This window comes from Pseudopipra pipra, chromosome 3 (genome assembly GCF_036250125.1).
Source record: "Pseudopipra pipra isolate bDixPip1 chromosome 3, bDixPip1.hap1, whole genome shotgun sequence".
In the NCBI taxonomy this organism is placed as follows: Eukaryota; Metazoa; Chordata; class Aves; order Passeriformes; family Pipridae; genus Pseudopipra; species Pseudopipra pipra.
In genome coordinates, this window is record NC_087551.1 from 54,959,419 (window position 1) to 54,985,693 (window position 26,275).

At 44.8% G+C, this 26,275-nt stretch overlaps 2 protein-coding genes across 4 annotated transcripts in view; one reads left to right on the forward strand and one right to left on the reverse strand.

Annotated features, from left to right (window-relative positions):
- LOC135411557 (T-cell activation Rho GTPase-activating protein-like) lies at window positions 1-25,396 on the reverse strand. The gene is made up of 5 exons (XM_064649270.1): window positions 25,304-25,396; window positions 16,966-17,161; window positions 16,416-16,533; window positions 5,378-5,564; window positions 1-895 (listed from the first exon to the last, which is right to left on the reverse strand). The coding sequence occupies exons 2-5, from the start codon at window positions 17,065-17,067 to the stop codon at window positions 883-885; spliced, it is 420 nt and encodes a 139-aa protein (XP_064505340.1). The 5' UTR covers window positions 17,068-17,161; window positions 25,304-25,396; the 3' UTR covers window positions 1-882.
- The window catches only part of LOC135411556 (T-cell activation Rho GTPase-activating protein-like), a 49,600-nt gene continuing 48,325 nt past the window's right edge, over window positions 25,001-26,275 (forward strand). Inside the window, exon 1 of one of the 3 annotated variants that reach the window (XM_064649268.1) lies at window positions 25,001-25,680. In XM_064649268.1, coding sequence (XP_064505338.1) covers window positions 25,222-25,680 — 459 coding nt within the window. In that variant the 5' untranslated portion in view covers window positions 25,001-25,221. The remainder of the gene's footprint in view (window positions 25,681-26,275) is intronic. The other 2 variants (XM_064649267.1, XM_064649269.1) reach the window with 2 other exon arrangements.

Genomic DNA, 26,275 nt, shown 5'->3' on the forward strand with positions numbered 1-26,275 from the left:
CTTCCCTACATTCCTCTCAGTATCCTCCACCCCTGTCGCCTGAAATAACTGCTCACTCATCACTGTAGTTTAGCCATGCTGTGCTGTACAAATCCAGAGAGATAAGAAACAATATTCTTTAGATAACAGCACTGAGTCTTGCACAATGTTCTCTCTTGTCTCAGAGTTCAGTCTGCACCCTTAGTTAAAAAAAAAAAGAATGTAAAACCAAAAAATGAACGCCTCTTTACAGAAATTGCCTTAAAATGCAGCATGCAATATACTGTGTGGTTTCAAGCAAGATTATGGCCACCATTTTCCCCATGGTTTCCAACGTGTTGTATTTGAAAGGGTCTCTTTTTCAGTGCTTCAAGCAGCAATTAAGTATTGTGTTTCAAATGCCACAACACATCAATGGTGAGTAAATAATGGCTTAAATAAGAAGTAAGAAAAAGATTTGTTTGCTTTTGCAGGTGTTAAATTTCAGCAGGACAATCTAACTCAAACAAAGCCCTAAACAAATGTTACTGGAATTCCTGACTGACAACCTGAGTTTCATGTTAGACAAGAAAGATAATCAAAATTATTTCTCCTGGCTCTAAAGTCTCTAGGCACTGATTTTTACCATGGCTGTAAATTTCTGAGATTGAGTTTTTTAACTTCATTTATAACATTTTTGTTTAAATTGTTAGTGCACAGGAAAAATGATTGCAGAAATTTTGTGTAGTTAAAAGGTTTACTTTGTAATGAATATCCTTAAAAAACCAAACTGTAAAACTCACACTGACAAGTACATTGCAGGATTTAAATGTGGATTTAGGTTATTTTCTTGTTCTTCTGGTAACCTGCTTATTACTCCCTTGACAAGAAATGCAATGCTACGTATCCAGTCCCCAGATGGATTCAAAGGTACATCCTGTAAGAACATTAGGAAAAAGATAAGTGAATAATTTTTAGACAGTAATTAATTCTGTGGAACCCATTTACAGGAAACTCAGCTGCAGTGAAACCCTGTTTGCAGAGAAGGGAAAGAAATCTGCAAGTTGTTTCAATGCAAGCTAGTGATGCTTGTAAGTGAGCCCCTTTCAAGGGTTCAAACTTGCAATCCTGTCAAAGCCCTTCGGAGTCAAGATGGTGGGACAAGGCCTGTAACCGAGAGGTTTAGTGGAGAAAATTCCATGACTTCACTACGACAGGCTCCCACGATCATTCTTAATTGGTTACTTTAGATTAGTCTCTCCGCCAACGCTTGTTAATGTGAAATGATAACCTTGAACTGTGTTCACAGTTTAAGTATAATCTAAAGACCTGCATGAAGTGTACAGGGACAAAGTCAGAAATTCTTTTGCACTTGTGTGAGGTCAAAATCAGGATGATTCTGTCAACCTGATCACAGGATCACAGCAATCCAGCTATTTATGGGCCTTATCAAACATCAGATTAAGAGTCTGTGTGTGCCAGTCGTCTGGAATTAGATCTTACCAGCCTGATTCTGCTACTTTTAGCCATGGTGCTATTACCTGATTTATTATACAATCTTATTTAAACACGAATAGATATGGAAGAGGTAAGTTCTATGTTTCTTAGAAAACTTGAGCTGGCATGAATAGAACGAACTAGAGGTTCAGCAGATATAAAAGTCTGAGGTAACCAGCTAAAACTGAAATGGTCCTGGTCACTACAGTTGTCCTGTTTGTTTTCAACTCAATGCCTATGCCAGTTGTTTGTCCTAGAAAGAGAAAGAAGAGAAATTCTTTAAAATAACAGATTCCTTTTAATCAGATCTGTAATTTAATGATCCTCAGGCTGGCTCCAGGTGTTCTGGGAGAGAAACAGACTCCTGTGGTGTACACCAGGACCTTCACTGGAACATGTGTACAGGGCAGTACATGCAGGATGGGAAGGGCCTGCTACAGCAGTCAGTAAACTTTATATTATCCTAAGACCATAATAAGTTGGTTTAACTATTCTTCATGTCTTTTTTTTTTCATTAATCATTAATATTCAGTTAATACAGCAGTGAGCAGAATGTACCCACAGGTTTATCCATAAAGGAAGCAATCTACTGCCTGCTTTACACCAGTGCTGTGTAAACACTTGAGTTGCATTAAGTACTGCATTTCTGTGGGAGTAGTGGCACATTCAGGTGAGCAAACAAAACACTTTACAGAAAACCAAGCACTTCTGGTCCAGCCCCAGCCCACGCTGCTACCAGCCTGCAACTATGTAAAAATAAATCAATGTTAATGAAAAAAACGAGGAAGTGAAAATTATCCCATCTCTTTAAAATTCAATGTTTCTGTTAGTTCCACAGGACTTCTGCTTCGTGCAGCTTGAAATAGCATTAGAGAAACCCTGGTCTTACTCCAAATGCTCATGGATTTCAGTCAGTCAGTCAGCATCAGGCCCAGGATGGGTACTTGAACTGAAACGGTGAGAAAGAAAGTGCAAGAGACCACCATTACTTCCCAGCATCAGAGTGATTTCTTATAAACACCTTAAAATACTCTTCAAACATTAGAAGTACTAATAAAGATATAATTTTACAACCCCTGTACTGTCCTGTTACATCTACCTCTGTGTGAGAGATAGATATTCCTCTATTCTTGATCCCTAAGTCACAGATTAGGTTTCAAATGTCATTATTCAATCGTTTCTTTCTCCACAGACATAACACTTCACTGCTGTGCAACAAATGGAACTGACCCAGAAGGAGGCTGGGATCTGCAAGACCCTCCTCAGATTTGCAATGTTTCCGTGCCTTAAAGCACATATATGAACTGTTGTTGGGACCCTGTGGCATGTTGTGTCTCATTGTCAGGCTCTGTGACTTCAGCTCTGCCTTGCTGGCATCGTCCAGAATTCAGTGAAATTACAAGACTTGTTTAACCCTGTGCATACACTTAAGAGTCTTGCTGAACTTGAGCTTGAATAAAGCATGGATCCAGCAGGCATTTCTGTATCAAGGATACTAGTTGACTAATGAGTTCAGGGAGAGCTGATGGACAGCTTACAGGGACTGTGATCTTCAGTAAACCTAATTTACATCTTTAACATTTTTAGAATTTCAGTATCGTGCCTGTACATCAGAAGTCACTGTGGCATATGTACTGCCCTGTTTTCTTGCAGACACAGGAGCTTTGAATTTTATTCTCTACCCTACCACATTCCAATGCAATTCCTTTCCTTAATGAGCATGCACCCAAAATGACCTCTATGTTCCCTTCTGCAAAATGGTGCACTGTTTCCCTGAATGCTGGAGCTAATATTTTCATGACCGAAGTTGCAATTTTTTTTCTGTGCAGCAACATTTGCAACAAGACTGGCTTTCCAAACAGATTTTTCAGCCTCTCATTAGGTTGACAAGAATTTGGTCAGCCTGGTAAGATATTTTTGCATGTGGCAAACTAATTTTATTTAAGCACTCCATTGCATTAGCCTTTTAAAAGAGCCTTCTGAATGCAAAGGCAGACTTTACTCCTCAGTCTACCCTTCCCTGTGCATTACGAATTTTTTTATTAATGAGGCAGGTAGAATCTGACTTTATGCAATCAATTATAAAAATATGTTAACAACTTTAACACAAAATTAGCACCTTTCATGACTATAACATCATTCCCAAACTTCTCTCCATTACATGCTATTCCTTACTGGTTACAATTTGTTCTTCGTCATTCTGGGAGTCTCAGAAAACTCCGAGCAGTGTACTGCACTGGTGACCAAGCCACTGGCAAGGCAGAAACTGGATCTGCCTAATCATTAAGCACTACTCAGAACTTTTCCCCCACATAAGATGAGATTCAATAAGCATAAAACCTCACTGACATTCCTTGATGATGCCCTTGAGGTGTGGTGGTGGTAAAACTGCTCATACCAGTCAACTACAATTACTACATGTAAGTGAAAAAGTCCACTCAAATCAGCCACTCCACTAACAATGCAGTTTCACTATTTTAATGTTGGGGAATTAGTTGCATTTTCCTTGTGGCCCAAGTTCTGATCTGATTCCCTGTTAAGTCAATGAAAGCCTAGAGAATCTTTCCCTTTGCTTTGGTGATAGGGGATAAGCCCAGCAGTCAAGGTTTATTCTTCAAATATTAGCAGAAATTCTCTGCTTATCAGACAGTCAATACTGTTAGGTCAAAGACAATAAAATCCTTGCATCCAAATATATCTTTTGTTAGATCTTAGCTGACAGATGGATTTATAAATTGATAATACAATCTTGAATTTCTTCTTAAACTTCAGTAAAGCGAAGCATTTGAGAAGTGTGAATCTTTCCAAAATAGCTCCTCGAGGAACAATACCAAAACTGTGATGCCTACTCAGGAACTTTAATGTCAGTGAACCTTGACTTTCCAATTATTGTAAACTGTCTTTAAATAAAGACTATTACAAAACTGGAATCTAGTTTTATATTGTTTGGACAAAACAACTCAAGACACTTGGACAAGGACAGAGCTAACCAGATATGAAGCAGATCTATGCTAAATCTGCAGACTTAACTTTCTGCTCCCTCCTAAACTTTTTCCCTGGAAAATTTACCAGTGGGCTTTATAAAAAATTCCATGAACCTTTAAGCGCTGAGGGCATGCCCTCAAGCACTGTGAAATTCCTGAAAAGACTCTCATAGGCTTCAATTGAATTGTAATCAAGCTCTGAATGTGAGTGGCAAAAGACTCCCCAACTTCATCTTCTAGATGTGATCAACAGTGGTGGAAGTGCCCAGCTTTGTGAAATGTGTAAAATTTTATAGTATACTGTTGTATATGGCTTGGTAGTAGTCCCAGTGTGACAGCTTGGGAACCCTTATAGAATAGTATATGTTAATTCCTGAGTGAATGGCTTTTAATGAATTAATGAGCAGCAGCTGCTGGAAGGGATGCATTTCCCTTTCTTTCAACACTGTTTCATATGTAAACACACATATAGCATGATACACCTCTAAATGTATGTATAAAAGACATATAGCCAGGATTGCTCTTCAGAAATTACAAAGTAGTGCCAGGTGAACAGTAGCATAATCTCTTGTTTAAACAATTCAGTACTTCTGGGAATAACTTTTAAGCCTTAACATAAATAGGTTCTGAAATCCTAGAACAGAAGTTGGACAAAGAGAAACAGCTTCTGCAAAGTTTATGTATTGCATTCCACTTGCCAAAAACCTAGTCTAAATCAGGAAATGGTGTGAACTAAACTATTCAAAGTCCAACTAATTAATATTTTACTTTAACTGTTAGCAAACAGTTATAGTAAAAAACCCATCCCCATCTGTGTGTTTAGTGTGTGATGGGCCTTTGATTTGCCAGAAACTGTCCAGGAGCCATTGGGTTTAGGCTCCAGATGAACACAGATATTGTCTGCGCAGGCAAAATCCTGTGGAAGATGAAGGACTTACACAAATGAGTACTTCAGGGCCACACCAATATGTTGTTGCTTTTCCAACCTGTATTGCTCCCAGAAGATGCCGGGAGCATCTTTTCTACTGGCTGTAGAAAACTGGGGATTTCCGACACCCAGCTCACGTGGCTTGATTTCTGCATCCTCCTGGGAGCTACATCCAAGAACTCCAGGGATCACGATTCCTGAAAGATTTAAGGGAGGTAATTTGCACAGCTTGTTCAGTCTCATGCTACATTTGCCAAGCTAATAATTGTAGCTTTCTTAAAGTGCTGTTCTAGTTGAACAGAGTTTGGTGAATGGGAAAAACTTTCACACTCATGTAAGAATACCAAGCAATTGGATCTTGACACTACTTACTGTTGAGTTCTTTGACCTCATGAAATGGCAATCTGGTCTTTCACCTTTCCTGGTGGAGTTTTCTGACCTTACTCTCAGATGCATACCAACGTATGCAGATCTACTGGGGACTTGAGGGACTGCAGCTGCCAAAAGCATATATCCCAACTATAATCACAAACTTTCTATAAACCGAGCATGAAAGTCACACATGGCTTTTATGGGTGCAGTGTTCTAGAGGCTATTTTTGAATGGCACTGAGTAATATTTAGCCCATTTGTTAAAAGCACTTGAGCTATATGCAAAAAAAAAAAAAGGAAAAAAAAAAGAAAATCTGCAGTGACCTGAGCCATCGGACTCTGTGCCATCCTGTCATGGAAGACTGGGGATGTGAGGATACTCCTGTCTAGACCCCCAAATCAGCAAAGCTGAATTAACATATTGTCCAGACAAGGGCAATGAAGCTGATGAAGGGTCTGGAGCAGATGTCCTATGAGGAAGGGCTGAGGGGGCTGGGGGTGTTTAGCAGAAGAAGAGGATGCTCAGGGTGACCTTATCACTCTCTACAACTACCTGAAAGGAGGTTGTAGCCAGGTAGGGGTTGGTCTCTTCTCCCAGACAACTATCAACAGACAAGAGGACATAGTCTCAAGCTGTGCCAGGGCAAGTTTAGGCTGGACATTAGGAAGAATTTCTTCACAGATAGGGTGATTAAACATTGGAATGGGCTGTCCATGGAGGTGGTAGAGTCCCTGTCCCTAGAGGTGTTCTGGATGTGGCACTTAGTGCCATGGCCTAGTTGACTTGGTGGTGTTGAGTCATAGGTTGAACTCAGAGGTCTTTTCCAACCTAATTGATTCTGTGAAGGTAGTTTGTATATCTACAAATGGACTCAACATGGCTGCTTCCTGCAGGTTTCACTGGTGTCAGGGATATCCCAAGGGAGGTAGCACACCTTCACAGTCAGAACAACACCTAAGGCAGCTGTGCCTGCTGTCACTTGTCCCTCACACCCGCCCTCCCCTCAGGTTCGTGAGCCCAGCTGCCCCTGCCAGCCTTTCATCCCTGCGTTGCTGCAGCAACAGGGACAAGCGACTGCTGCACCACAGGATGTTCTCCCCCTCTGCAGGCCAGGCTAAGGATGAACCCCCTGAAATATGCCTCTGTCCGCCCTACCCGTAGACCTGTGGCAACCCCACCCTCGGGTGCTGCTGCCCTCTCCATCCTGGCTGTCAGAAGCAGGAGGAGGGAGCCCCCCAAGCCCCGCCATTCTGCGCGGAAGCTGAAGCGCCCGGAGATGACACAGGGCCTCGGGGCAGGGACGACCTGTCTCTCCCCCACTTGCAGCAGGGCAGGAAGCCATAGTCTCCCCCTACTCCACCCCAGCCCGGCGAGTCCGTGACTGCAGACGTTGCTCCCACTGCTGCTCCCCTTCCCTGCTGACACAGCTCCCGCTCCCCAGGGCATGCGCACAGCCGGCCGCTCCCGGCGCCGCCCGTGCCAGCCCGGGAGGCGGGGGCGGCGGGACTTTGCCCCGGGAGCGGCGGTGCCGTCACCCAGGCGGCGCCCAATGGCCCCTCGCGATTAAAATAGCGCACTATAAATAGCGGCCCGCTGGCGGTGCCGCCTGGCCGGGGCCAGGTGTGGCGGGCGAGCAGCGTAGGGGCCACCGCCCCGGGCCCCGCCGCCATCGCCCGCCCCGCCCGTCCTGCTCCAGGTCCCGGCTCACCCGCGCCCCGGGGAACCGGCTGGGCGCGTCCCTGTCCCTTGGGAGAAGCCCCAGGGCAGGGTGTGACGACCTCGAGGCCTCGGTGACTGGCTTTGTCACTTAGTCCTCCCTCAAGGACTCGGTGACTCTTCCTGCAGGTGTTCGTTCCTTCCTTCCTTCAAACCGTGCGCCCTTCCTCTCTCTAAAGCAGCAGAGGGAAGCCGGTGCCATGCCATCAGGAAAAAAAAACAACTACCCTGTTCTGGCAGCTGTGCTATGTGTGTGCTTTTAAAACAGCATCTGTTTAAGACCTGAGACTGGCTGTTCCAGTGAAGGAAGTGGACTGATAAAGTTTATCGCCTTGGCCTTAGCTCTTCCATCTCTACTCCATTAGTCTGAGCCATGGTGCCATGGGAGAAGGTTGCAGAGATATTACAGGGCCAGGCCCTTTCTGGGTAAGATGCTGACGAAAAGATGCAGGCCTGCCCTCCTTGGGGCTTACAGCTCAGACCTTCTGATCCTAAGCAGACATACACAATGAACGCATAAACCCATATCCACCATGGAGACACCTGAGGTGGGGTTTTCTTTTTATCCCCATTCCCTCTGCTTGAGTAGAGGAGAACTGTATTAAAACTGACATGACTCAGAATGACAGCAAATAGTCTCCTGTTTGAAGATTCTTACCTTTTTAAAAAAGTGATAAGGTAAATGTTAAAAATACACCAAGTTCCTGACTATGCTCAAGATTTTAAGTGCTCAGGGGATCACTTCAAGATGTGTTCCTACTTGCTTAAAGTATGCTGGTTTTGTGGACATGCCCACAACACATATGTTCTTGGTCTGCACAGTGCAATTGCATTACACCTGTTTTCATCCTACTAATTGCATATAGTCCATTGCTCCTTTCATATCGGAGGAGGTGTCAGGTGTAGGATCACTGGGTTTGTTTTTTTAAGGGTGTTTTGTTTTGGGTTTTGTTTGTTTTTTGTTTGGTTTGGTTTTTTGGTGGCTTTTTTTGTGAGACCTTGGTAAGATAAAGAATATGGACTTGCTATTTAGGAATATATCGTGCAGTGTATTTTATATAATTATATATATATATGCTTTCATACAGCTGAATTCTCAAAATATGAAGTTTATTCTCTTTTTTCCCCCCTGAAGTTACCACTGGATTCAAGGAGAGCTATTTACTGAAATGTGTAGCATAGCAACTGGGGTAGAAGAGAGATCATCAAATGAAATTATGAGGTGGCAAGTTCAAAGAAGATACCTCTTCACACGAAACAAATCTTGGAACTTACTGCTACAGGATGTCAGGAATCAGTTCAAAAAGCAATTAAGCATAATCATGGAAGAAAAATCTGTGCAGAGATGTTCCACACAAACACCTCTGATTCAGGAACTCTTTGAGGTGCAAATCCGCATCCTGCGGAAGCATTTTGGGGAGCAGCCTCCCCTGTCCTCATGCTGTCATTAGGCAATTACTGTTGGCTGCTCTAGGAGTCAGAGTCCTGGACTGGACTTGAAATGCTGCTGTTCTGACCCAGCACGGTCACCCCTATGATTGACTGTCATTTCATTAAACATTGGGGGTTTTTTTCACAGTCTTTAATAAACAAAAAGCAACAATTTTTTCAATAAACCTTTGTGATACAGAAATGCTGTTTCCTTATGCTGTGGTACCTCTCTTATTCTTTTCTGCCTGTTACTTTGATTGAGAGATGGAAGGTTGCTTTGCTGTGTGTTTGTATAATGCCTCATTATCAAGCTGAGCACGGCTCCATGCCTGTATTTCCTAGTTAATTATTTGATATAAATAAATATTATTAATCTTTATTTTTGAAGATGGCCACAAGCCAAAAGGTTTGCTGATTGCATAAACACCCAAAGTAAGAAACTGTGGAGCTCCAGTCCTCATTTGCTGGTGGAATTAGACAGATGGGCCATTTGAGAAAGTGATAAAATACCAGCAATACCTGCCTAAAGAATTACAAATTCCATGCTCCATGTCTGCAAGGGCTTGTATTTATTATCTAGGAGTGCAGGAACAGACCTTGTGACCCTGCTGACACTGAAGGGTGAGATCAAGGACAAGAGGCCAGCATAGGAGAACAGGCAGTGCCAGCCCCCATCTCTGCCTGGAACTGCCTGCTGTGCTTTCCCCAGTGAAGCCAGAGGCTGGCTGAGGGCCCACGGTGGGTCCATGCACACCAGAGGTGCTCTGCAGCCCCACATCTGCCTGTGACAATGCCTTCCTTTGGCAGAGAGGATCAGGTGTCTCCAAGGGGGCGTGGAGGGCCTTGCAAGGGGTTGGGAAGGCACCCACTGAGGGCCACATGCTGACATGAGGCTTGGAAATTGGAAATGGGGTCAGCTGGGCTTCAGAGGCTGGGTCCTCAGATTTTTCCTTGTAGCAGGGAGATACAGTTGCCTTGTGCGACACAGATAGCTCCTGTTCCAGCCTTGCTGCCAGAAGGAGACGGGTTGATGCATACACTTTCCATTAAAGAGTCAGTTGTCCATATGCATCGGATTTTTTTTCCAAAGAGAAGCAAAATTTTAGTGCTCAGAGGTAGAAGTGCCCTGAGATCATATGGAGAACAGGAGCATGATCGTCCCATTGTACTGAACAATATCCAGCAGAGGTCTTCTGAAAAAGATTCCTTTTCTGTCAAGGCTGGAGAACTGCTATAGACGCTCATGTTTTTTTTGAAGATAACGGAAATCCAGTGTATCAGTCCCAGGGCAGGGGGGAATAACCTGAGGGAAGACCTTTTCCCTAAGGAGAAGTGAAAAGAGGATGTGTTTCTTCTGAGGAGTATCCTTGCCATACGGATTGGATTTTATAGCTGTGTGCAGCTTTTGGATTGGAGGCATAACCTCCAAAGCATACAAGGATCCAGCTCAGGATGGATATGGGTAAACCAGCAAAAGCCAAATGGCAGACCTATTGTTCTTTCTGTTTGTCTCACCTGTGTTTCTGTTACTCTGCTGATTTTGCAGGGGATCAGGGAGAGGCTGCATGCATACAGAACAACAGACAGCATCTGCTTACAGAGATTAACCATGGAAGCCAGTCCTGATACAAAGGACTGGGGCAGTAGCTCAGAGACTTTGGAAGAGGAAATCTTTGATAAATTGTCTAAAGGAACTGAGGTAGTAGTCTGCCACACAGGGATAAGGAAAGCAAATAAAAATTTTAAATTTATATATATATATATTTTATTTTCTGAGAGAAAGGCTTATTTTTATTGGCTAGTATGTCTTCAGACAGCGCTGACATTTTCGTTCAGTCTGTCTTTTTCACTAACTGGAACTAGACAGTGCCTGTCATTTGGACAGTTATACACATGAAAATACATTAATTAAGATTTGTAATTTATACATTTTAATTAATGATAATTTTTTTCTTCGTTTGGTGTGTCAAGCTAGTGTTGAAGGGAAATTGCAATTCAAAATTCAGAAAGCCACAGTTTTTAGAGTGTTTGTTGGAAATAATCTGGGCATGCTTGCCAGAATAATATGCTGAATCAATGTTTATTAACAATGGTAATGTACTGGATTTGTGAATTCCAGTATTAGTGAGCTGATCACTTACAAAACCCATGTTCTTAAGATTTTTTAATTTAGTAGATTTTTATACTTGTGTGGAACAGAAAAATACATTTCTCAGCTATTTCACTCATGGTCACCCAGCATTACATGTAACCTCAGTGGAAGAGACAAGCTTTGGGGAAGCCCAGAACTAGTGTCACTGCCAGCCTGCTCTGTCTCTGCCTGCAACCCTCTGCCACAACCCCAACACTGTCCCCAAGAAGCCCCTGTAGCACTGTGGTCCCATGTGGATCCCAAGGCAAGTCCATCTTTGACACTGCATGTAGCAAGAACCCATCAGACTTTCCATAGGCACCTGTGGAGTGTCCAGTGTAAAAGCTTTTGAGGGCTGCTCTGGCAAATCCTAATGTTTGTGGGTTTGGCTTTGCCACATCAGTAAAATACCCTTCAGAAGGATATTTTTATTGGGATGGGTGAAGGCATTAAGGAGTACAGAGCAGGGATGTCCAACAGTGGATCCTTGGGCAGGACAAGTGTGGTTCCCAGGCTGGAGTGGACTCACACGATGAGCAGTGAGTTGTGCAGGCATAGAGTCTGCCAGGTGACCTCAGGCACCACCTCTGAGAAGAAGTATGTTGGCAGATATGACTCCCCAGCCCCATGGAAAACATGGTCCCATGGGGATCAGGTAAACCCAAGCTGGAGCTTTCTCTTCTTCCTTAACCTTTGGCCATATGAGGGTTTTGGCAGGCAACTTACAGGAGCATGAAGGTTGGTCACCCTGGAGTAACCTCACTTCTCCAGCCTCAAGACATTCACTTGCCACTGCTACACAGCAGAGACCCACGGGTCAGTTGTCACTCTGTCAGGTACACAACTCTTCTACCTCTCATTTCCGACCAGCTCCCTTCCCATGTGTCAGTTTGTCCCTGCTACACATTTCTAATGCTGCTTTGTGCAAATGTTTTAGTGCATGTGGAAGGAAATGCAGCAGAACCTGCCCAACCACTGATCTGTCTACTAGCAAGATGCCCTTTCTGGGTCAGTGCAGTGCAATTTTATTGGCATAGGAGCCTGTCTGGCTCCTAAGTAAATTCTGTTGCTACTGCTATCTTTAAGTTAGAGCAAACTTAAATAATTCCCATTCAGCCAAAGGAATGTGACTGCTGGGCTGACTGCAGAGCAGTCATGTCCTTCCACCAGCTAAGAGTCACTTGCAAAAGGTGTTTTGGGAATGGTCATTATAATAATTTTCTTTTAAACTTGGGTACACCTTATCCATGCAAAGAAATATTTTTCAATAAATAAGCATTCCAGGTGCCCATGCTGCTGTTATCATTAAACAAATATTTTATTTAGGGGGCATGGAAATAGGTTTATAAGGTTTTTTATCAAACACAATCATTAGCTGTTGATTAAAGAACACAGATTGCCCCATATATTGGGGCTAATAGAATTGGCTCCCCTGTTCTAATATATTCTGCAAATTTATTGTAAGACAATTTCTACACAATAGTAATATTTTCATGCTACATTTTTTTGAGGGCAGATTTTAAAGTGTGGGTATGATTTACAGGCTCGGATGTATTTGTAAAGTCTAATGAAGTAATAATGGCACTCTCACATGAATGATGCTACAGGAAAAATATCTACATGTAACTTGTCACGTAACTTTCCATAAGTGCCCTGTATCTGTACTACAGCAGGTGGAGGGTGAAATCCCAAGCAACATTAGCTAAAACACATTAGGCTGACCTTGTAGTCTCTTAACAATTTTACAGCATAAAAATCCAAACAAACTCTTCACATTATACTTAAAAAAAATTGTATGAAGTCAGGAGCCTGTCTTTCTAGATATGACCAAACGTGCTTTCTTTTTTCCACTTGTACACTTCAGGTATCACTTCAGGTAAGTGAGGATAGGACTTTCTGAACAACACTTTTAGTGTTATGTGAAGATTAGCTGTGATGCAGAAGCCTTGGAATTTCTCTTGAATGTGTTCTTGACCTTTCATAAACCAATATTACTGAATTATTGCAATGGATATAATTAATTATTTTTTCTTACAGCAATTTAAGAACAAAAATAATGTCACAGACAATTTAAATACAATTCAACACCATCTAACTAAATTTTCCAGCTAATAAAACACAAAGTAGAAGTGGCAGAAATAAAAATCTTCCAGTGTACTACTTTCCCCTTGGGCAATTTCCAAAGTAAATATTAAAGTCAGCATTCGGTTGCTCGCATCTTTTTGCAAATAACCATAGCAAATCTCTTAGTAATGCTGAGTCCCTTGTAAAGGTATGACAAGATATCCACTAATGAGTAATCCTTAAAATTGACATTTAATATTCCACCAAAGAAGCTAAAACATTTACAGTTCTCACATGCCACACCTTAATGTCCTTTTAAATTATTTTAAGCCAGATAAAATGAACCATAATAAGACTGATTTGTATGAAGTCATGACAGGAGTTTCCATTCTCATGAAAACAAAACTGGTGTAAAGTCCAGCTCCTACTGACTTCAATAATTAAACCAAATTTTCACTGCCAGCCTTTGACTTCCATCTTGCATGTCACCAAAAGAAACAGAGCAATTGTTCTCAAATACTAACAGGCAGGTGGAGTGAGCATCGACAATTTTAGTTTCAGAGAGATAACATATCTTTTGATACTTTTAGGAATGAGTGGTAAATAAAAAATATAGCCCTTGAATTACTGTGACATAAACCCTAGAGTTCACAGAGGAACATTACATCTTTAGAACGTGTCTGTGGTGTGCTAGCCTAATTTTGACCTCAAAGCATCTGAATATAGACAGTTTAACACATTCAAATCTTCAAACAACTGAGTGGATTTGTTGGTGCTTGCATCTCATTACTTCAGATTTTCAGCCACCTATAGAGAGGCAAATACCTGTCACCTTCCAAGGGCGTATTTCCATGTAAGCAATAGCTGTCCTGATTATCACCAGATGTCCTAGCCCAGGATGGACAGAAGGCAGGGTCTGCTTTTGAAGCCACAAATATAAGTGTTCCAGTGAGGTCCAGTGGACCCTTTTGAGGGTATGGAATGTGGAGCAGGTCCTTGAATCTTCAGGTGTCATTCCTGACATCCCACTCTCAGACTGGGATCTGCCCTCCTGGGTCAGCACACATGGCAGACAACAGTCTGAACCTGAAGACCTTCAGGGACAGCAACCTTTGCTCCACTGAGATGCCCACACGAGACTCTGTCAGGGCAGAAGAGGCAAATGTGATGCTAGCTTTCCTGTTAGTCATTTACCAGCTGGGCCCCCAGGCCCATCTTGGGTGGGTCTGTCTGCTCCATCTCCCCAGGACAATGGGGTGAGCGTGGCTGCTGGCATCCCCTCTATATCAGCCACATCAAGCTCCATGACTGTCTCTATAAAGATGATCCTAATTCTCTGTTGCCTGCTACAACAATTTCGGTACAAGTCAGATGGTAGAATTTTATTACCATTTCAGTTTTCAGTTTTTTTATTTTTACCTGAAGCTATGGAAAGTGTGTTTTTCGATACCTTGCCAGGTTGCATCAGTAAGCCTGACACTGGTCTCCTGGTCACTCCCACAGCTGTACATTTGGGGAAGCCCAGTCCCTAAGCCTATGTCCATACAACCTAGAGAGATTCTGGAAAAAAAATATTACACAACCCAAAATGCATGCTAAGCAGGAACAATGCTATTACACTGAATAAGGTCCGCATGACAAATGCTAAAGTGACGCCTGCAAAGTCAGTCACTCGTGGCCATGGTGCAAACTGTTGTCAATAAATAGGTGGGTATGCAAACCTGCCTTTGAGGAAAGGCTTTAACCACAGGTAAAAGTGCTTTGCTTAGTATTATCAGTGACATCTGGTGGTAATAGACGGTAAATTCAGTTTAAATATTTTTAAAGGTTATGTGTGATTTTAAGTGGCTCATTCCAATTGAAGTATTTTACAAGGTTGTATTTCCTAAAGTGTATTTCTTTCTGACAAAACCGTGTGACATGCCAGGAGCAAAGACTAACCACATCTGTATATAGCATAGTATTTTTTGGTGGTGGGAAACACTGGAACCAAGTAACCCACCAAAATATTTAGTGTGCCTGAAAAGCAGTTGATAAACATCCATTCTTTGTTACTGTTTGCTACATATAGCCTTGTGTTTCAAATCTTATAGTCCTTCCAAATCAATGAGTATGGCAACAATTCAATAGGTGCAGATGGGGGACCAGTGTCAGCTAAGGCAGAAAGAAGCATGAGTGCAGCTGGGGGCTAGTGATGAGTGGGCTGGAGTGAGACACCACACACCCTACCACAGCCGGTGTAGGGGCTGCCAAGGAGAAGCCAAGCACTCACCTGGACCCTGTTTCTGCGTTCCCAACAACTTCTTGGGCTGGACACCTTTTACAGGGGACTCTGTAGGTCTCAGCTGAAAACAGCAGAACCAATGCACATGGAGAAGCCCCTTCCTTAATTCTGCACTTAACTTCATGGTGTACAATGAAGACTTTTTTTGTTTTAATATCTTCACTGAGGGGAAGTTCCTTTCTGATTTTGCCCAAGTTTAGAATCAGAAGCTTGTTTCATACAGGAGAGATGTTTTGACAGTGCTTGGGGAGCTTTTGTTGCTTGCATGTACTCTCTTTTCTTCTTGGGTGAAAAATGGAGAAAGTTGTCTGCCCAGAAAATCACATTTCTGACTCCCTATGTGCACCTCTCTTGCTGCTTTTCTGAATGCAGCTCTAGAAAGCAAAAGCTGCAAGGACTTCGCTGTAATTTTTAAATGTAAATATTATCCAACAAATGAACAGTAAAATGAAACGAAATGTGAAACCTAGCTTAAAACATACACCAGGCATCTATGAATGCTCTAATGCCATCTTCTCTGTAATGTCTGTGACTCTTTTTGAAAATGGGTCCTGATAGGATGTTTCATGGCACAGATTTCTGAACCCAGCATCTAGACTTTACAGTTTCAGCTCACCTTGAAGAACAAACAGTTCTTGGAGCAGTTAACTTTGATAAGGAAAGTGTAAAAAAGGACATGGATAACATATCAGCTATGCTGAAAATGTGTCTTTCTTTTCTTGTTCCTCCTGAGAAGCAGTGACAAAATAGAGATGCTTGGACCTATTAGGTTGGGAGAATGATGCTGTTTCAAGCCTGCCAGAAAGATCCTTGAGGTATCTGCACATCTGTAGCAAAATGTGCTTACGGCAGATTTTTAACATTAGGATTTAATTCTGTTTTGTGAGTGTTGTCATTTGAACTTCTGGAAAGTGTTCCTGTAGAAAAATACTGCACTAACGTATTGAACTGTCAGCAAATCTCTGGGTTTCCACTGACGTATTAACATATCAAATTAAAGAATTTGGCCCAGCAGCCCCAGTCTGCCACATCCCCAGTCCATTCTCATACCTGTGGAGCTGTCTGTGTGCTCTGGTGACTCCTCAGCTGAGGCACAGACAGGGAAAGCAATGTCCTCCTCAAATATTTCTGAGCAGTTGTTTATGAGGAACTCCACCAACACTGTCACCTGCACACAGAAAACAGCTCATTTCAGTCAAAAGGGAAGAACACATATTGAGCAGTCTTTCCTGCCTGGTGCTGCAGACAGATGGATCTGCCCCAATACAAACAAAATGCCATCAGCCACAGCTTTGGCCTCGCTGCCCAGGGGACCCATGGGTGACAGTGCTCACTGTGTGCCTCTTGCCCTCTGCATGCAAAGTATCCAGAACTGTGCTGGGACTTAGGGGACTGTGGGGCAGCTGCTGCTTTTGCTCAGAGGAGGCAAAATGAGGGGCAGTCTGGCCCATCACATCGCAGGCTGAAGGGCACCAGAGCTGAGGGCCACCCCTGATATCCAGGGGTGCTGTTCTGTTAAGCTTTTGTGATCACAGTGGGATCCCTATGGATGGTTCTGAGCTGCCCCAAAGGGAGTGGCTGCTTGGTCAGTTCAAGATACCTTGTCATTCATCTCCTCCTGTACTTCCAGTGGGAGCGTGCTGTCCGTCTCTGGGCTCAGCATATTTGGGCCAACACAGATGGCCAGGTTGCTGGAGTCCATCCTGTTGGTCTCAGCATTTTGGCTGATGTGGCGGAGCAGAGAGAGCAAGTGCTTGAGCAAGACGAGGTTTGGTTTAGGCAGTTTATCAGCCACCCTGCATGAACAGAAACAAAATGTGACATTAATTGATGGTGCAGTGGCTTCTGCTTCTCTATTTGAGCATGACTCAATTAAATTCAGACAGACAATGCTTCCTCCAGAAAGAGGCATGTGTGTGCTCACTGTATCATTCAGAAATCCCCAACCACAGCTGAGTGTGTGGTTAATTCTAAGATCTTGAATTACAAGGTCTTGATTGAAAGGCAGCATTGCAGCAGCCCATGTCCTTGAGTAGATGGGATGACATCAGGAGCTACCACTGGAAGTTTCCCAAAAGCAGGTGAAAGCCTGTGGTTGTGCTGTGCAGGTTTCAAAGCAGTACCAGTCAGCCTCTGCTTCTGCTCTTTCTAAAGAGCAAAACACGGCGGTGGTCTCCACGTGCCTAACTTCACTGCCAGCAGATATGAAGGCTCCCTTTCAGTGACAGTCCCACAGTACCATGATGCTAGCTGAGACACTGCAGCCTCTGCAGCCTCTGCCCTTTTTGTATAATAGCCATTTTGTAGGGCAACCACCATTGGGGTTTGTCCCAGACAAAATCAAGTGTAAGTGGCAAGGGTGGGAAAAGAGTCTCACTGGGAAGGTCACAAAGGACTCCGAGACATGTAGCTGAAGCAGGACTGTGCAAGCTAGGGCTGTATGAACCCAGGGAACAGGAATATGGAGAGGGATAAGGACATCTCTTCAAAAAGCTTATGGGCTGCCACCACTAAGTCCCAAGTGCAAAAGTCATTCAGACCCTCAAGATACTTTAGAAAAAGTTACTATGGTTACTTCATCCATCACCCCATAGCTGAGGAGACCCAGAATGAAGGTGGGTAGTTGGGTGTGGGTCAGTTGCAGCTTCCAGAAGGGCTGCTGCTCCCCAGGGCATGGGGACTGGCACACAGCTGCTGTCTGCACATGGGTCTGCACAGCTGGGGCTTGGGCACTGCAGGGTCCTTGGCTGCTGCAGAAGTTGTCAACTGCAGGGTTTTTGAGAACTGAGGAAAACTGCAGTTCTGAATGTGTCAGCTGGAAGGAAATAATTTTGACTTTGTGTTTGATAAGAAGCCTGCCCCGCCTGTGGCTTTGTTAAGAAGCCTTTCACCTCCCCACAGGGCTCTCCAGTTTGGCTCTGCACTCATGGTTGCACAGAGGAGGCCCCGGGGGTTTCCAGCTCCCGGTCCTACTCAGAGCCCCAGCATCATCCCCTGAGTGTGTGCGTACACGTGGGTGCAAGGGGACGGTAAGCTGACACAGCAGGCGCTAGAGGGCAGGACAGCCCACAGCAATCGGGCTGCAGAAACAGGTAGAAAGACACTACTGATGTCACCTATTGCACATTGCACACCCTGCACTAGTGACTTCCCTCCTCTGCTAAACCCCAAAGGCATCGGCCTTTTGCAAAATCTGGTCATATTTATAATGTGAGGATCCAAAATCTAGGGTCACCCTACACAATCCACAGTAAGAGCACCAGAGACTCAGAATGGTTTGAGTTGGAAGGGACCTTTAAAGATTATCTAGTCCAATGCCCTTGACATGAACACATGTCCTCTACTCAGTCCAAACCAGGATCCTGGATTTCAGGGCTTTCTAACTGCAGCTGCTGAGTGTTTCCACAGCATGCCTCAGCTTTCAAAAAGTTCAGCAGAGCTGTTTCAGTCTGTCATTTGAATGAGATTGGAGGAAAAAATACATTTCCCTGTCTGTATTCAACCACATTTTTGGATGTCCCAGTAAGTAACCCTTGTCACCTCCTTGCCAAGATTTGGTGTTTTAGCTTTCCACTGCCATTAGGAGATGCCTCAGCTGGAAGTGGGAGAAATTGTGCAGCACAGCTCCCGCACACTTTGTGAGAGTGAAGCAGAGGCTTTAGCACACAGATAGGCAAGATGCTGAACTGCTTTCTGTTTGTGGTTCGTACAGAAATCTTCCTGCAATATTTGTGAGGAAAAAGGATGTAGCAGAGTCAAACCATTGAAAGCCAGAAGTTATTCTCTGGAGCAAATCTTCCAAAAAATTTGTATCCCACATGGGCTCCAAAAAACCTGGGGAAATTTTCGGAAGTACTTAAGCTCCTGGCTGCTTTGAAAACATGTCCAGGGACATTGTCCATGTGTAAATCTAGTCCCACACCTCAGTGGAAATGACAGGACACCCCTTTCTTGCTACTGCTTCACTTCTGAAATTGAATACAGAGACACAAATGCCAATTACACATAGAGCAGGATGTGTAAAACCAAATGAAACACTCAACAGCCACCTGGAAAATGCATGCTGTGCCTCAAAAAGCATAGATTATCGTGGGCTCATTACCAAACCCTGTGTAGGGAGCAACCTTATTCTGTTTGCACACTGCATTAAACTCACTTAGTCTGCAGTCCCAGAGCTGTGATTGGCGATCCATGCCCTCCAGCCCCTCTGGCTGCTTTCCCAAGAGCAGAGCTCCCGGCACAGACCCCGACACCGCTACTACCCTGCTCCCCAGCTAAATAGCTGCCTGCATAAAACACTAGCATTTTCTCTTCATGGAAACCTGGAGGGAGTGCTCAGCAAACATTATGCAATGCACTTAGAGCAATGTTTTCAGAAGGAATGCATTCCCGCTGTCTCTCTGCTCAGGATCAGTAATTCCTCCGGTGCTCTTTGGCCTAAAGGGAAAAATACTACCTCATCCCACACTGCCTGATACCTGTTTTCCTTCAGATCATGGACCTGGACTCTCTTGCAAGCAGCTCTTGCTAGTCAGGGCTGGGGATAAGAAAAGGGTGCAGATGTGCCTCTTTTCCAAAGTGTACCAACCCTTGAAGGTACAGATCCTGAACAGTTGTTGTAGAATGTCCTAGCATACTCAGATCCACCGCATTTGCAATGCTTGACCTATGCGCAGTGGCTCTGGGTATGTGTGATCCATGACATCCCTCCACCCTGTTAGCTGACATGAACAGAAATGTCCATTCGGGGATGACATGAACTCTGAGCTTGGAAATAAACACCAGGAGAGTCCCTCAAGAACATCTGGATGACTGAACAAACCCACCTGGGCACAGGTTGCCTCAAACACACTGCACGTGCCAACTACCAGCACTGCAGTCAGCATTTGTCCTGGGTGCAAAGTGATTGTGTGGCCCAATGCAAGAGCCAGGTGGTCGCCATTGCTAAATCTCCTTCTGAGCAGAGAACCCCTGAGCTGCAGAGGCACACCACCCAGCCCCCAGCACACACATGAAGTAAGACTCATTCACTGCATGGTCCCTGTCAAGGATTCAGATCATCACACTTCCCAGGCCTCTGATCCAACCCACAGAGCAACCAGCACACAAATGAGAGGCTGCACATCTTTTTAAATAAAATCTCAAGGAAAGAAGGATTATGGTGTTTGTCTTCCCAAGCCACCGTTACACATGCTGATGCTCTGCTTCCCAGGGAGTGGTTTGACATCTGCCTGATGATGGGAAGCAAGGAATGAATTCCTCTTTTTGCTTTGGTCACATGCACAGCTTTTGCTTTTCTTATTAAGCTGTCTTTATCTTGACCCTTGAGGTTTTTTTTAATCTTATTTTCTCCCCCCGTCCTATTGAGGAGAAGGAACGAGAAAGCATCCAGGGAGATGTCTGGCAGCCAGCCAAGATCAACCCACTAGTCCTTTTTCTTGCCACCCAACATGGGGCACGAGATAACGCCAGTTTTGATCTGGGCATACTATAGCTGTGGCAACTGATAATTGGCAGGCTTCTGCAGGCTCACAGGGCTCGTTTGATTTACAGCATAACAGAGCCTAAGGCTCTGCAGTGGCTGCTTTCAGCTCCTGCCTTTGCTGCAGTGCTTATCTCTATGTTTTGCTGTGCCTGGAAACATTCTGATAAAAGCAGCAGCCATGTGCTTGGCCCTAGCACAGGTACCCTCCCTGTGCCAGGAGGCCTGTCCTGCAGAGAGCTGAGGGATTGCATCTCTCTCTTCCCCTCTAGGGCTGATGTGTCTGCCTTCATCTTCAGAGGTCCTCACCAAATCCCTATCTAAGCTGCTTGATTAATGTAATCTTTTTGTCATTTGCATAGAAACTGATTTTAGTCTGATGTCATGAGGAAACAGTTTGCCAGTGAGGTGACAAGGAAATGTGCCCTTAGGCCATCAATCCCTGGGTTGCAGGGTATGTGGGAGGACTTGGGCGGGTGCCTGGGTTATCACCTCCCATAACCTGTGATCTTGCACCTCTACAGGCATGTAATCCCATTCAATTGGTGCACTACTTGGTGGAGGGGTGCCTTGCCTGCCCCAGTGAAACCCAGAAGCTCTTAGCACTTCCCTAGGGCTTTTCTTGTGCTTCTTGAGCCTCCCTTCAGCACCATCAAGGGAACATGGTTGAGACAGGGACCCAAACCACATCTGGGAACACTATGGATAAGACAGGGATCAAAACCCTAACTACAGTAATTGCCTTAGTAGTCAAAAAGAAGCACTGGATACAGAGGTCAATGGGTCCATATCATCAATTAGTACAGGAGCAGAAGGAGGAACGGTCTGATCAGGAAGCTGCTCCTTCAGCAAGGAATCAAGAAGAGGAAGTAAAAGAAATCACTGAGAGGTGATAATGGGTCCCTAACCTTTGGCAGACTTCAAGATATGCTGCAATGTTATAGCCACCAGACAGGCAAGCAGATTGCTGCCACTACCACTGAAGAAGGCATCCAACATCTGAGAGAATTAGTAGTGCTGGAAAGTCTTCTACAGTGACCTGGATGACAACCATGTCTCCAAAGATCCTGATGTCCAGTGTACATGAGCAAGTACTAGAAGGTTGTCCGAAATTCACCAGCATTTTATTCCAGCCACCTGGAGATGATGGACTGACTAGACTCTGATATACCAGCTGCAGAGAGTGATCCATTGGATCTGACTTTTGAAGAAAACCTGTTTCTCTCCTTGTACCCACAGGCCAGCACCTTGACTGTCAGGGGTGCCCAGACACGCACTGCATGCCACTCTCTGGTTTCTCCTGTGTGACTGGGCAGGGGACATGAGGAATTGAGATGGTGAGCCCCCTATGAGTTAGGAGCCCATGTACAGAAATTGAGGGGGAAGAGGGAAGGCAGCCGATCAAGAGGGCCATCCAAGACAGCTGTCAGTTCAGCCGCTGTTGAGATGGTGGAAGGCAACCAGCAATCTACCAGGTATGGAAGAGGACTAAGGCTGTCTTCTTGGTTTTGGTGAAGGGACTTCTGGTCTGAAAGGGTCTCCAACCTGGAACAGAGGGTCACTGCCTTTGGTCAGCAGGAGGAAAGTGAATGACTGGCTTTACTGGACTGTGTGGATTTGATGACCTGGCATACTGGATCCGCAGAATTCTAAAGCTTTGGTAGACACTGGTGCACAGTGTAGCCTAATGCCATTACAATACATCAGGTAGGAACCCATCTGAATTTCTTGATTGACAGGGAAATCCCAACAGCTGTCTGTATTGGAGGCTGGGGTGAGCTTAACAGGAGACAAATGGCAAAAGTACCCCATTGTGACCAGCCCAGAGGCTCCATATATCCTTGGCACAGACTGTCTCAGGAGAGGGTACTTCAAGGACCCAAAATGGCAGTGATGGGCTTTTGATGTAGTTGCCATCTTTTAAGTAGCTTCCTGCCTTGCCCAGCCTCCTGGAGGATGCCTCTGTTATGGGGCTGCTGCATGTCAAAGAACAGCAGGTGCCCATGGGTACAACGATGGTGCACCATTGGCAATATACAGCAACCAAGACTCCCCAGTTCCCATCCATGATTCATCAGTTGGAGGGCCAAGGAATGATTAGAAAGACTCATGAGGTTTTCTTTTAAATCTTGTTTTCTCCCCCTGTCCTGCTGAGGAGGGGAAGTGAAAAAGCATCTGGGTGACATCTGGCAGCCAGCCAAGGTTAACCCACCACACTCCTGTGCACATACATACTCACAGACTTTATACGTGTTTATATGCCTGAACATACATATGTTCTCCTCTGAGCTTATTCACTTAGAACAGCAGGCAAAGAAGACCAAGTCAGCTTTACAGATGGTGCAAATGAATGCGAAAGAAAACTTCAGGTTGGAGAGTTGACATCAATTCCTTGAACTAATTATTATTACCGTATCCACACAGCTTCCAGGGAGTAAGAGCGAGCACTGTTGACTGAATGTCAGTGAAATGCTGTCCCTGTCCCAAGGAAAACCCAGGTGCTGGCACAGGTCCTGCACTGTTCAGGTGGTCCAAGCAGTGCCGTTAGCGACACCTGAGGAGTAATTGTCAACAGAAGCGATGGTACCAGAGCCTGGATCTCAGTATGTACAAGACGTGGCAGATGGAGTGCAAAAGCAAATGGGCTGGCTAGCAGCAGGCACGTTAGTAATGAAGTGTCACAGGAGCTCGCAGACTCCTCTCTGATTTTACTGGGCTACGTTCCAGAGTGCGTCTTCACCTTTTTTTTTTTTCTTAAGTATCTGCAAATGAAAACCTGCTAAGCTCTTGGATAAGTGTCTCTTTAACTTCTCAGTCTCTTATGAATTTCAAATAGCAATTTTTTATCATGTTAATTGGTGACTGATTGTTTTAATTAGGTATCCCAGTTAACCTGACACTGCTAACAGGTGTGAGGCTTTGTGTAGATCAAAACATGTTTGGTTTTTTTTTCTTTTTAGCATAAGCATCCAAAAGAAGTATGAATTGTAAGAAATAAGATGACCCTGTTTGCAATTCTGATTTTCATTTTCTTTCTTTCACTGCAGTCTTCAGTTGTCCCCTTTTGAAATTATCCAGTATTTTACATGCAGAAAGGTCCTGGCCAAGACACTGTGTGAGCTTAGAAAAAATTTCTTCCCTTTGCAGCAATCCAGAAAACATTTGTGACCTAAACAGCAAAGCAACAGTCTGTCTCAAAACTGTCCAGTTTGAGCTAATATCAAATAATAAACACATTTGTAAATGTAGAAATCAATCATTCCTGATCATGCTGTCTGGGAACATATTGCAACTTCCAGAAAAGCTGGCCGGCATTCATGTCCTGGAGGGCTTAACTGAGCCTTCACAATAGTTGCACTGATGATGCCAAACCTCGTGTAACTTCCCTGTTGATTTCTGCAGGCTGCCAGAGGATGTCACAGAGAAAACCCAGCAGCTCAGAGAGAAGTTTTGTTAGTATTTTATACAAGTGATGCACTCAGCAATAAAGCTGAAAAAATGCAAGAGGAAAAAACCCAAACAAAAGAAAAAGCCCTCCAGAAATCCCTGGATCACTCAGAGCCAGAAAAGGGAGAATAATGCTGGCAGAGCTAGGTACCCAGTTTGCAGTTGCTGACTGTACACAAGCAGGGGCAGAACTGCTGTCATTCAATGCAACTTATGTGGGAGTCTGTATCCACCTGTCCTTTCAAGGGGTCTGAGTGGTTCTGAAAGGTGCTATATTTTGCTGTTTGGGATGTTTTTCCCCTTAGGAGTGCATTGCGGACAGTAAGGGATGTGAAAATTCATCCCTCCCACTCCTCAAGGACAAACTGGAGCTCTTAGTAACCATCCCACATTTGACTGGACATTTGTCCTTCTCATGGGAAAAAGCAGTTCCTATGCTTTTTTTTCCTAGCAAAAATACCATAATCCAGACTGCAAGAGCTGATGTCCCATCTGTAGGCAATTCATCATTACTTGAAACAAATCCTTTAATTTTATCTCTAGCTGCCAAGCAGCACAACTCAGTGAGAGCAGGTCACTTGTAAAACATGCTGGTTAAGTACAGGCAAGTCTGTAGGGAAATAATCCGCTTTGAACTGATAAAGCTTTCTAGTGCTTGGATAACTTAGATTTCAATAAGAAGATGGAAAGTGTTGGGTAGTAGAAAGTCAATCCCAGTTATTTACGAGCTCTGTGCAATTCTTACTAGACTTTAAAGGGTGATTCCCCAAACCTGTGCCCAGGACTAGCTGAGGATGTGTTTTCCAGACCGAAGTGGACACTTGAATGGATGATGAATGCATTACAGAGTCTATACCTCCAGGCCACTGGTGATACATTGGCTAGCCCTTAAGTGGCTTGGCCCCATCCCTCGTTCCTGCATGCCCGATGGGCACAAATTTAGGCTTCAAGTTCTCCTGCACTGGTGCTCGTTATTTCCGACACCCTACGGTGTTACATTCATACCTACCACGTCGCCTCGGTAATGATCCTGGCAGGAGAGCGCTTGGCTGTGAAGAAGCCGTGAAGGCTTTTTTGTTCGAGAGTCACTTTTCGCTTTTCACTTCATTTCTTGCTGCACCTATCGATTTTTGGGCTCTCCTCTCCCGGCAGGCCCGTCCCTGCCAGCGGCCCGGTCGAAATGCCGGCGGACCCCCAGGGTCTGCTGCGGGAGGGAGCGGCTCCTCCCTCGGCGGGGAGGGCTGGGGGCGGCCGGCGCCGGGGTCTCCGCTCACTCTCTCCGGCTCCGTGCCCGAGGCGGACCCGGACCCGCCGCCCAGGGCTCCTGCAGCCCCTCCCGGAGCGATGCCAGCGCCGCGGGCAGGCGGCGGCCCCGCGCCCGAGGCGGTGAGTGCGGGGCGGGGCGGGGGTGCGGCGCGGGGCAGCCCCCCTCCTTCACGGGTGTTAGGGACGATGCTGGCTGCTGCCGGCGCCCGTGATTTACGGATAGAGGCAGCTGAGGAACTGCCAGGGATCTGAGCCTGGTCCTGAATCTGGTAACAAGCGAACTCCCGAGACTTACCTCGTACCACTCTGGCGATGCGCCTCCCACGGCACTGGGCCGGTGCCGGACTGCTGGGCTCCGCGGGTTCGTGCTCTCAGCCCCGTAGGGCAGAGCTCTCCTTATCCCGAGAATGGGACCGCGGGAGCCGGTGGTATCAGGATCAGACGAGCAGTGCCTAGCTGCTTGCCAGAGATGGAATTTAGAGACTGCTTGACGATATCACTGCACTGTCAGATTGCTCTGGTACCGTGTTAGGGCAGCAGAGTCCTGAAAAACAGAACAAAATAAAACCCTCACCCACGAGTAAATGGACATTGGTTAAAATAAAACCGGGAAGGTTCTTGGTTATATCTGTGTGAGAGAGAGTTAAAAAGGGTTGTGGGTTTGTGTTGTTGTTCTTCTTCTCTTTCTTAAGGAGAGGTTTAACATCATTGCAAG

Bases quoted from the DNA above. Each gene is read 5' to 3' on its own strand.
- LOC135411557 (XM_064649270.1), bottom strand. From the start codon at position 17,067: ATGGACTCCAGCAACCTGGCCATCTGTGTTGGCCCAAATATGCTGAGC. The intron at 16,534-16,965 runs GTATCTTGAACT...TTCTGTGTGCAG, and splicing joins AGGAGGAGATGAATGACAAG to GTGACAGTGTTGGTGGAGTT. The intron at 5,565-16,415 runs GTATGAGAATGG...TAAATCTTTCAG, and splicing joins GCACACAGACAGCTCCACAG to GAATCGTGATCCCTGGAGTT.